This window comes from Theobroma umbraticum, unplaced genomic scaffold, assembly GCF_002168275.2.
Source record: "Theobroma umbraticum cultivar Fairchild unplaced genomic scaffold, ASM216827v3 scaffold_56.0, whole genome shotgun sequence".
Lineage (NCBI taxonomy): Eukaryota > Viridiplantae > Streptophyta > Magnoliopsida > Malvales > Malvaceae > Theobroma > Theobroma umbraticum.
Window position 1 is genome coordinate 6219537 of NW_018397256.1, and position 12231 is coordinate 6231767.

The 12231-nt window shown below is 32.5% G+C and overlaps 2 protein-coding genes across 2 annotated transcripts; one reads left to right on the forward strand and one right to left on the reverse strand.

The window, feature by feature from the left end:
* Window positions 1–6852: 6852 nt before the first annotated feature.
* Window positions 6853–10577, forward strand: LOC110410483 (Ubiquitin-like superfamily protein). Its single transcript, XM_021420201.2, has 5 exons — window positions 6853–7009; window positions 7267–7318; window positions 8492–8677; window positions 8776–8815; window positions 10228–10577. The coding sequence occupies exons 2-5, from the start codon at window positions 7316–7318 to the stop codon at window positions 10308–10310; spliced, it is 312 nt and encodes a 103-aa protein (XP_021275876.1). The 5' UTR covers window positions 6853–7009; window positions 7267–7315; the 3' UTR covers window positions 10311–10577.
* A 616-nt stretch (window positions 10578–11193) lies between these two features.
* Window positions 11194–11972, reverse strand: LOC110410303 (E3 ubiquitin-protein ligase SIRP1-like). Its single transcript, XM_021419937.1, has 2 exons — window positions 11658–11972; window positions 11194–11562 (listed from the first exon to the last, which is right to left on the reverse strand). The coding sequence occupies exons 1-2, from the start codon at window positions 11970–11972 to the stop codon at window positions 11194–11196; spliced, it is 684 nt and encodes a 227-aa protein (XP_021275612.1).
* Window positions 11973–12231: the final 259 nt, after the last annotated feature.

Sequence of the window (12231 nt, forward strand, 5' to 3'; positions counted from 1 at the left end):
CATGACCGCTCTGCTTGTTATAATTACCAAAACTCCAAAAGCAATATAAACGTTGAAACTTTCCATTACACTTAAGGAATGCTAACTTTTGTTGTTTTTTATCGTTGGCAGAATACTTTTGTAATGCTGCAAGAATTGATTTGCCAGGAAAATCTTCATATCTAAGGTAAAGGGAGGAAAGACGTTATAAAAATCTTAAAGACATTTTAGCTTCAATAGCATTTATAAGTATTCCACCTGATCATGTACTAATGGGCAAAAACTCTTAATTTTATTCATTTTCTAAGAATTCCAATTATGTTCATTTCTTATAGTACATGTAGATGAGATATTTTATTATATTAACCTTTCTTCGTCTATCAGCTCATTCTCCATGTATAACTCTTCCTTCTTTTTTTCTTTCTTAATATTACATGGTCATTGTTATTCCTAAAAAAGACCAACAACAACTATATAATAACAAAGACCATAGCCACTCTAAGAGGACTCCAAAGCTCCATTCTCAAACCAAAGCATAATTCATTGTGCGTATTGTAGTCAACAATTTTGTTGCCATCAGCTTGCACAATGAACAAGTCCAATTCCCATCCATCTTTTTAGTTTGCAAAGGACCTAGAATTTGGCAGAGATTATAACAAATGTCATAAATCTTGTCATCTTTTAATTATTGTACTGAGAATTTCACATTTTTCACTTAACTCGTTAAATGAATTTGGTTGATATTCTACATATGCTGACAAAAAGGATTATCCGTCATCTTGTATTGCAAATTACATAATTGATCACCTAGGAACACAATAACATAGGACGTTGCATGTAAATGCGGTGCGCCCACAAGATAGGCAACTATGTTGATTATTTGTGAATAATTAATAAATGTTTAGTTAACTAATTAATGTTGGATATTGTTTTGATATTTTTTAAATGATTGAAAAACATTTATGATAGGATATAAATTTAAATTTAATTTGTTTAAATTTAAGTAAAGATTATCTATGTAACAATCTATTACATTTAAATTTAATTTGTTTAAATTTAAATAAAGATTAATTACATTTAAATTTAATTTGTATAAATTTAAATGAGATATCCTTTCTTTATATCCTTAGCACCTCTATAAATAGTGAACGGAGGTATTAGTTTTTACGCACAACCAAAAGTGAACGTGAGTTGTTTTGTAAGTAAAAAAAAAACCAAAACACTTTCTCTCATTTTCTTTATTCTTAAGGCACCATCAAGGCAAGAGGGTTTTGGAAGGTGCAATTCCTTATGAAGGACTCTAGTAGTCACTTCATAACAACGACAATGAGAACTCTAGTAGCTGCTTCATAACAATGAGAATGAATAAATCGTTGTGTATATGAAGGAGAATTTGTAAAGTAAACTTTTTTAATTAGGAATCGAATCTACACTAGCAAAGTCATTAAGGCTCAAAATGAGCCCTTCAACCACTACACTAAAAAAGCATTTTTAAGTTCAAAGTGCAGTAGATAGTAAAGACCGAAAAGGTTTGAACACAGCCATGAAGTGCCTAATGTGGTAACCACATAGCATCAATGGATATATTTTTCTAGAATTACATTTTTGCCTTAAAAATTTTTATTTTTAAAAAATGACCCCAAAATTTTTTATAATTACAAGTTGACCTAATTTTTTTTATAGAATATTATTTATGGTCTTGGCATATTAGTTAATTAATTCACATGTATTATAAATATAGTTAATTAAATTGTTAATTAACCACCTTTTGGCTTATGTGTTATATATTAGAAATTGGTTTTTTAAAACATATATGATTTGAGTGAAAATAGCAAATGCATGTTAAATTAATTTACGTATGTTGTAAAATGCTATGTTTCTTACCATTTGAGAATATTTTATATGATTACAATATTTTAAGTAAAATTTATAAAATGCACAATGTGAGTATTTTACTTATTTGTTAAGTAAAACTGTATGATAAAATTGATATTTTATAAGTACCCATTTTGTTATTATTTTAATTATTTATGTTTAATTACTTGTTAATTATTAATATTCTAATATAATAAATACGTATAAACAAGTACAACATCTTTATTTTTGTAGATTGATGTAATAGGTTTCTTATAATGTAGCTTATTTTGGGCTATATTAATTATTTATAAAGGCCATGTAAAGCGATGTAATTTCGTGTTTACTTTATAAATAATATTATTTTGGATATGGACACCTAAAAATATCAGTAGAGTTCTTTATTAGAACTCAATTTATTATGTTATGTTGTATGTGGCAAGTGGGAATTGTTCTCATGCTCAAGGACAATAGGAGTTGTTCCCATGATCCAAAGTTTAAATTAGATTAGATATTTTAATTTCATGCTTATATCATTGGTGATGATTACTAGCATGTATGGAAAATTTTTGAACTAGAAATATAGATAAAAATTAAATATGTTTAATTTTAATTTATTAGAAAATTAGATAAGTGCCTAATTAAATTCTATGCAATGATGTAGTGATATGGCTTCAAAACAAATTATTATTGATTTGATCAAAGGTGCCAAACTTGATGGCAAAAACTACGATATTTGGCATAAGAAGGTTCAATATGTTCTCAATTAGTAAGAGTTGCTTGATCATTTGACCAAAGAAATGAACCCATTTGAAGTTGGAAACACCACCCAGCATCGCTGTGACCAAGAGGCCTATGACACTTGGTATAAGAGAGATCATAGTGCACGTTTTACCATAATAAGCTACATGCATGATGATCTTATTGGGAAGTTTGAGAACATTCCAACTACCAAACAATTGTCGGAACAATTGAAATTCAAGTATGGTGGAACCATAGTTATGAAGCTTCATGCCTTAACACTTAGGTTCAATCAATATATGATGGATTTTAAGCACACCATGGCTGAGCACATAAAGGCCATGTAAGCCATGATAAGAGAGATAAAAATAGCTGGCTATGATCTCATAGATGAGTAGCAGGTCTTAGCTTTCATCGAATTACTCTTTAAGTTCTCATGGAGACATGTCAAACTTGTATTTACACACAATGAGGGGATAAAGACTTATGATAACATTTCTTGCTATCTAGAGCTTGAGGTAGAGCGTAGAGAAGCTATCCACAATATTGCCATGATAGCTTAAGTTGGAAATTGCAAAGGATATGTTCCTCAACAAAAGAGACAACCCAAAAAGGAAAAGACTAGAAATCTAAGACCCCAAAATGATTGAGTCAACAAGCACTTGAGAGGCAATCATGGTAGGAAAAAGGATAAGTCCAAGTTGAAATGCTTTAACTATGGTAAGAAAAGACAATTTGTTCAAGACATAGAACCTAAGAAGGTTCATCCTCTAAACCTTTTTAGAACTTATGTATGTTTTCATGTGTTTATAGCTTATTCTCTCCTTGGTTGGATTGTAGATATAGTAGCAACCAAGCACATAACTAGCAACCATGCAAGGTATGTCGATTATTATCATATACCCACGGGTAAACACTTTGTCATGATGAGGAACAGAGTAGATAAGGAGATCTTAGGAGTTGGAATCTACCAACTCACAATGCACAATGGGTGTAAATGGCTCCTACATGATGTGTTTCATGTCACCTTTGTGCGATGTAATCTACTTTCAATTTTAGCATTGATGGATTTAAGATTTAATTTTATTGTGATTTCTAGCTATCATTTTGATTTCTTCTTTCTTGGGTTCTGTCGATTTAAGGGTTTGCTGTTACGTTTTCATTTTCAATTTTTTGTCTATTAGGGTTTCTTTGGTTTAATTTTTTTTCCTTGTGGGCGGTTTTGTGTTTCAGTGCGATTTTCCTTTGTTTTCTTTCTATCGTTTTGGTTTCTTCTTTTTATGATTTAACCGGTTTAAGGGGTGATCAATTTATCGTTTTTGGGGTTTTGTAGAGAGATTCGAAGGGAAAGCTATATGAGTGTTCAATTTGGGGTTTTCGAGTTTATTTGTTGTTTTTATGCAAACGAGAATGGAGGGGAAATGAGTAAAGGTATTCAGCACGATATATTTTCTAAGAAGTATTAAGGTGATGGCTATTGGTTTTTGCACAGAAAGAGTGGGATGATAGGTTTTTTTTTTTTTATGACGGTCGGAAAAAGGGTTGGGCTATGGCTGGTAGGAGAAAAAGATTTGTTAGGGTTTGGTTGCTATGGTTTGGTTTAGGTTTCAAACTGTGTCGTTTTGAGGAATAAAAATAGAAAAGGAAAAAAAATATAGATAGATGTGTCGTTTGTTTCTAGATGAATGGATTACTATTCTATGGTCCTGTCAATTATCTGTTCGGTTGATTTTTTGCTCTGATTTGTATATGGATGCAAGTAAAGTTATTGTTCCGTTATTCGGGTTTTTGGCTGTATATCTAGTTGCTTGCATTCCTCTTCCATGTTTTTCCCTTCATATCCACTTGGTTGTATTGTTTTTCTATATAAAGTAGACAAAGTAGGAACGTTTGATGTTTGGAATACTCTACAGTGGTTTTTCTGTCTTTTTTGTGCTGTTCGTCTTTTTTTTCGTGATCAGTTGACAAGGTCTGTTTTTTTTTCTTATTATTGTTTTGTATTCTTCATTATCAATAGTTGATTTTGTTGTTTGGTGGTTGGATACTGTTTTGTGTTTTGCTATTGTTTTCTTTATGCAACTTTCAAGTTTACAAGTTGTAATCTGGAGAATCTAGAGACATTTGTAAAATTATTGGAATTGTTATTTTTTTTACTATTATAGTTTTTCAAGTGATAATAAAATGTTTTGTTTCTTTACTTTTAACAATGAATGTGGGTTCTTTCTAAATGTTTCATTCTATTCTATGTTTAATATTAGTTTTTTTATTCATAAGTTTCTATGATAGGACATTTGAATATTAACTGTTGTTTAATATTTGTTATTTGCATATTCTGTTCTCATGGATTGAGTTGTTGTAAAGGTGTTGAAAAATTTATTAGTAGATTTTTTGGATGGGAAATTTCCGAACGTTAGATTGTACTGTTTATCTTATTTAGTTTAATTATTGATAAAATTTTATAATATTACATTAGGGATAATTGTTTGCTGTGCGTGAAGATCTTAATGCTAAGTGTGACTTAATAGCATTTATTTAAATATTATGTTTCACTGCTGGAGTTGCTGTAAAAGCATTGAAATCTTTAAGTACACAGATTAAGTTTTGTTTACATGATAACACTGATTTTGTAGTTTATTACCTGTGAATTTTTGTGGTATAAAAATTAGGTAATTTTCTTTACACACGTTTTGTTCATGTAATAAAAATTAAGTCATTAGTGGTATACAGTTTAAGTTAGGTTTATATCGTACACAAAAAACATATATATCCATATTATATGTGGAGGTAGGATGGCTTTGTACTGTTAAGTTTGTGTGCAAGAAAATTTATTTCTCAAGTTGTACAATTAATAGATAACTGTTGACCAACTTACTGCAAATCCTTCTTTATTGTAATTAACATATATTGTATATCGTACAGATAAATCAAATCAAAAGTTTAAGCCGCTGACTTGTTAGTAATGGAACTGAAGAAGATGATGGATTAAGGGTAGGATTAACAGAAAAAGTTATTGACCATGGATTGATAATCTTCAAAATATTTGACTGTAACAATATCGAAAAATCTTTCCTTGAAAGATCGAGAGTGGAAGAAGCAACAAGCTTAGCAAGTGAAGAGCCTACATGTTCTCAAACACCACTGCCCATGGTCTAGGACTCTTAAATGGAAGTGCCACTATCACCAATGAATGTCCAAGTGGCAAGAGAATTGTTTCCAAAGGAGTCCTTAGGAAAGAAGATGAAAATTGAATAGACTATTGTCACTGTCCTCAATTTTAAATTGAGGGTGAACGTAGAAATTTTTCTATTTTTACATGCAGCACAGACTATTGTCACTGTGCTTGGCTGCTTGCATGATTCCAATGATGCAAAGGTATACAACATTTTCTTTTTATTGTTTGCAGTATGACCTATTCTCACTCAACTGTTTCTTTCTTTTATCTACAACTGAACCAAGAATAGCAATGTATGACAAAACAATAATTATATATAATTTTTTTTCTATTGGCATTTATGAATATAATTTTACTACTTAAACATACTAAAACATTCCTCCAAATTGATTTTGCAATTTTTCTTTTTTTATTCAAACAATTTTTATTTATTCAACAACCCGCGACAATGCGTAAGCCTTCTTTTTACTAATTATAAAATATTCATGTGAAACATGATACAAAAATCAGATTAATACAAGAAAAAAGAACCCTGAAATTCCTTTCTTTTGATCCAAAGGAGGCCCCAATAGAAACTAAAAATTGAGAACTTTGCTCGTTGAGCAGGTTCAAATCCTCATAAATCTGCGCAAATAATATAAAAGCTTAAGTGAATGGCCCTCGCGAATATTTTTATGAAGAATTCTTTCAAAAATCTGTTTTTTAAAATGAATAAGAAAAAATTTAATTTTAGAAAAATATAAAAATTTCATTATTTGGAGAAAAAGAAAATCATTAAAAAAATCTCACTGTTGTAAAATTTGATAATCTCAATATTGATAAATACGACTATGAGGAGAAATTTATTAAAAAAAATTAAAATATGTTTATTTATATAAAAATATTTGAACATATTAACATTTTTTATTAATAAAGTGACAATATACGATCAATTATAATTAATTATAAATGTATAAAATTTATATATTAATGATATATTAAATATAAACTCGTAAGTGTATCGCGAGGTCAGTTTTATTTGCACATAACAATTAACGTAAAAGTGCAGATATGATCTAAAAATATCCGTACAAAAATTACTGCTGATTTAGGGACGCACGCAGCCAAACAGCACCCCAGACAAAAAACTGAAAAAAAAAGAAAAGAAAAGCAGTACGATAGTAATCGAATTCTATTTCGAAATTCTAAAAGCAAAACTAAGAAAATTAAATAAATAAAGAGGGCACCAAATATCTTCAACACAGGAGGTCGCGATTCTTTCAGGTTGGTTTGATTTCTTAGTATTCTTCTATTTCTCTGGTTTTCACTGGTAATAGTAATTTAATTCCTGCCCTTAAATTTGTTCTTGGAATGTACTGAAAACGCCGGTCCTTACTTGGAATCGAGTTCGATCGTTTTTACCTCCAGCCTCTTTCCAGATTATTCTTTTCGTCTTCTTCTAGAGAAGGCTATTAATGAAGTTCCCGGATTTTATTACTTTTTTTTTTAAAGTTTACTGTTGAATATAACCATTTTTGCAGCTTACTGTAAAAGAATCGGCAGCGGGGTCTTGACTTCAAAATAAAAGAAATGGTACGCTCTTGATCTCATTTTATTTTGATAATTCATGTGTTAATTCATTTTTACTGTAAATTTTATTTTTTAAAATGCATTTGTATAGATTTAATTTCATACGAGTCCCTGTGAAGAAAAAAGAGAGAAAATCGTGGCAATTTCAGTAATGTTTTAATAATTTAATCTGATTGACACACAAAGAAACTGAGATATATGTTGCAGTTTGGGGAATTAATGAATTGTGAAGGACATGATAGCTTATAGGCACCATAAATGATTAGTAAAAGGATGGAAGAAAGAATAGTTTTGTAGATCTAAAGTAGTCTTCGGCTTAGTATACACTGAATAGGTCTAGTGGGTGGAGAGATTGAAAGGGAGGAAAGAACTGACAGTTGGGGGATATGGCGTGGCATCATGGTTAAATGTTGAGAAGTTAGAAACTGGTTTCATTACTCTTTATTGGGGCAAGGTCAACTGTTACTGGGCTATATAGCCCACTCCCAATGTTTTCTTACTTGTTCAGTGTTCATTGTAAAGGAAGTTCTAGTCTCAAGCTGGCTTGTGTTTATTTGAAAGTTTTCTGTCTACATGGAGTGGATTCTTTATCCTTGGATTTGCTAAATGGAGCATTGCTTTGCTTGAATCCACCTGGTAGTTTGTTTGGCTTGTTCAAAGAGCAATTCTCCCTTATCATCTTGTCGAACTGTGAATATATTCAACAGCTTTCCTGTGGTTCGTTGTGACTACAGATATGCATTATAGCTTGATTTCCTTGTGTACATAATGATCAGGATTCCCAGATCATGAGTTTTATATATGTTGCTGAAAAAATATTTTTATCTACAATTTCACTTTGAAGCAAAGAGCTGTGTCAAAAATTTTTCCACCTTCATTTTTATATATCAAAACAACCCAGTCCTTTGTTTATTTGTTAATGAAATCTGCAGTGAGGAACTCTCACAATTCTTCTATGTAAGCATTCGAAGAGTTAATGTAATAAAGCCAAATGAGAAGTAAAATCAATGTAGTAAATTATATTTTATTTTTTAAGCTGATATTATACGTATGGATTACAATGCATATTGTCAAAATTCCTTTCAGTTCAGTTTGTTTTATTTATTTAATGAGCAGCTTAAAGCATTTAACTGTTATATTTAAGTTTGGCCTTTGAACTCAACATAACTTTTGTAGGCTATGTACATTCGTGTCAAGCGTAGCAAGACGACATACTTTATCCAGTGTGATCCTACTGAGACTGCTTTAGACATAAAGCAAAAGTTGTGTACCCTCATTGATCAACCTGTTAATGATCAGCGTTTGATCCTAGTGAATACAGGGGAAATATTAGAGGACTCGAAAACTTTAGCAGATCAGAAGGTACTACTATATTCTGTCTTTCCTCTTTACATTTATGTGGAAAAATTTTCTTACAGCACTTCAGTATCTTAACACTGATTTATTCTTTGTTCTTTCAGGTTGAAAATGATGCTGTTGTGGCACTGACCTTGAGAAAAGGTTGTTGCTTACTTGTAGTTTTCTTCTTCTTCGGTTTTCATTTCCTTTATATGTTCTTATTGCACATATCATTTTAGGCTAGTTAGCATCCACAATTTATGTATTATGATACTGGTTTCTTAGCTCAAATGATTTGGATCAGAAGTAAAGGAACTTTTTAGCACTGTTTTTCTGTTACCGCAAGATACAAGCTATAATAGATATATACCTTTTAACTTGAGTCTTAGAAGGTAGGTTGCACTGTGTTTATGAGGAAATATTGTTTTAGGTTAGAATAACTTTTGTTTCATATGCTATGTTATGCAATAGGTGAAGAAGCTCTTACTATAGTAGAAGACTTGCAAACGAACAATAGATTGCCTAAGTTACTCCTATTATTAGCAATAATTCATAGAGGTTTTCTGCATTAAGTGCATGTGTTTTGTGTGCTGAACCTTAAAACAAACGATTGTCTCTTCTTTAACAAGGTGAAATGCAGGTCGTCGTTTAGTTGTGATGTCTTTTTAACCCATTCATGTTGTCAAAGTCATGAATAAAATGGAGTTTAGATTATCTGGAATCTTGTGAAACATGTTGAGTGCCTTCTTTTATGCTTGTAAATACATTTTTGTGCATGCATTGTGTGGGCTGGCACATTTAAGCTTGCATGGGATTGCTTGGGTCAGTATCTCATTAAAAGGCATTTAACTCTTTTCCCTAAGTGGCCTTTTCTCTCCTTATAGGTGATCATTTGCTAAAGTAACTTTTTGGCACTTTATTTTGTCTTCTCTTTCTCTCTCTTTCTCTTTGATTTCTCCATCCTAATGAGCTTTTATATTTAATACTCTGAGGCTGCATATTTTTCCTTGTGTGTTTTGCCTGAAACTGGGAATTAGGCTGAGCGTTATGACATTGAGCTCTGCTTTACCTATGTCTACATTTAAAGAGGCAAATGCTAACTCCAGATAGCAATTGCTGCAGTATTTCAATGTGTTTCCGTTTTTTATCAGTGTTGAGACCTCCTCCTCAAGCTAAATGTGTTGCATTGTAAATGTAATCTCTCACTTTTTTTTATTGAATAGCAATGTAATCTCTCACTTGGAAGCTGGATTTTATGGTTGTTGTAGTCTTGAATTGGGAAGTCAGGTTAATTCCAGTACAACTTTCAAATTAGTCCAGCTTCTGAGAAATATGGTTGTGTAGAATTGGCTGTTGTTAACTTCTCTATTTTGTTTAGTTTGGCTCTAAGAATGAAAGGTTCATCTCTCTGCCATTGTTAATCATGCTAAGAGAATGAGAATTAGGAAGCATACAATATACTGCATCATACATTCTTGACCAAATATTGCATCATTGTACTGCGAATCTGCATCTGCATGTCTGACTGCATGTTTCAATCAGCATCTTGAAAAGCTTTCCATTCCTGCTACCAGATGACAATGAGTTTGAGGATGTCAACATAGTACAACCAAACGATTTCTACCAATCTCGTGATGCAGATAGCGGAAATTGGTGAAACCACGATGTGATGTGGTAAAGGAGGTTCAGCAGTGCAGATGTACCAACGTCATGATATTTTCGTTGTTGGTGGTCTTTGTACCATGAAACATGATTTTTACAGACAGTAATTTCATGTATTAAGCTCCAGGAAAACGAAAATCATGTATTAAGCGGAAACTCTTTTCCTTGCTAAGGGGTGGCATGTAACTCTTAAAACTAACTATGAAGAAAGATATGTTTCTGGTTCATCCCGTTATATTACACATTTTTTTCATCTGAAGAATGACTTATGGTACAACTGCAGCTATGCTATGATCTCAAACCCACTATTGTGAGTCCAGTGCCCAAACTGCTATCAACTATCAAAATTTTCCTATTAAAAGGAACTAATAAAAGCAGGTGAAACTTTCAGCACCTTGCCTATCAACAATAGAGTAATGTGACTGTCACAACCTGCAATGCCTTAGCCTCAAGTTAATGAAATCCTTGATGTATAAATCCTTGTCATCAACCACTTCTTGAAACTTGAATAAATTAAAATTGTCATTAAATATATTGGAATTTGAACTTGGAAAGCCGAGATGAGCCTCGTTTGTTGCAGAAATTGCCTATATCTCGGAAAATGAAGAAAACCATGCTATCAATATAACAACTTCTTAGGATGAGAAGAAAAAAAGAGGGTATATTTTACTTATAATGCTACTATAACCGAGTCTTACATTCAAATAACATCTTCGGAAACTTGATGCCAGAGACACTAGTCATGAGACTGATAAAAACACAAATGCCTATCTACCTATACCTAGCACTAGCACATTAAACAAAATTAAAATAGCTATCGTCAAACCCAAAGGGCAAAAAACATAAACAATTGTAAGAATTACTCAAAACCTAACGGCCTAAGCTAGTTGCGATCGGCACAGGGGGCAAGATGTTTTCCTCCACAGCCACTGGGCAATGCAACCCCCATGAAAAACATGCGAGCAGGGCGTCTTCCTAGAGGAATCCATGGAGAGCCCTTCCAAGCAGATCGCACACGTGCCCTGATCCGCCAATGCACCTCCGTCACATAGTTCAAACAAGTCCAGTCCAGGCACTTGTGTCAACCCCAAGGGTTCAGAGATATCGATTGGCTCCAACACAGATAACACAGGCACCCCCAACAAGATTCTCAATCTCAGCACGATATCTTCTTCATCAGTAGTATCAGCTTCACCACTGAACCGATCCCCAACTTCAACTTCACCAATGCCATAATCTTGAAAACCCTTAAGAACCAAAGCTTTATTTACTTCAACAACAATGAGAACTTTGGGTGCATTGGGATAGACAATGTGTCAAGCCCGAAACTGTAGTTCCTGACAAGGTATCCTGAAAGGCTGTTGGCCAAAGCTGTGATATTTCTCTGTTCAAGAAACTGTTGTGTGCTCAGCACGGCTTCATAAGCTAGTTTTTCTACATCCTTCGTAGAAGACAAGCATTCAAGGTCGAATGGGAAACTATAGGAAATTGGGTGGGAGGATTTAACATTTGAAGTAGCAGGAGTGGAAACGAAACGACTTTTGATTAGAAACAGGATTTGTCCTTGAAGAACATGGTGCTGATTGCTGGGTGATTTTACGTTCCACTTAAACAGGCGTACCCGTTTCTGGAACACAAGTTCTTGTATCAAATTCATCGCGTTTAGTGGTTTGATCAATCTTGCCTATGACTTGAATAGGAAGGAAGCATAGACACTTATTATATATACATAACAATGGCGGTTGATTATGGCGGCTATGGAATGGCGGTTTGCTCCAACGGCTAGTTTAGATTTTTATTTTTTTTAAGAAAGTTTTTTCTTTTTTTTTTTTGTAATACTAACAGACCCGTCCTTTTTTCCCCACTCCAATCCCATCATTTTTTTAAAAAACTCTCTAAATTTCATCATTTAATAA

What these genes read in the sequence shown, in the direction of transcription:
- LOC110410303 (XM_021419937.1), bottom strand. Translation starts at nt 11,972, where the DNA reads ATGAATTTGATACAAGAACTTGTGTTCCAGAAACGGGTACGCCTGTTT. An exon ending in ACAGCCTTTCAGGATACCTT is followed by an intron (nt 11,563 to 11,657) that starts GTCAGGAACTAC and finishes TTGGTTCTTAAG; the next exon opens with GGTTTTCAAGATTATGGCAT.
- LOC110410483 (XM_021420201.2), top strand. An exon ending in AAACTTTAGCAGATCAGAAG is followed by an intron (nt 8,678 to 8,775) that starts GTACTACTATAT and finishes TTGTTCTTTCAG; the next exon opens with GTTGAAAATGATGCTGTTGT. An exon ending in GGCACTGACCTTGAGAAAAG is followed by an intron (nt 8,816 to 10,227) that starts GTTGTTGCTTAC and finishes TCCTGCTACCAG; the next exon opens with ATGACAATGAGTTTGAGGAT.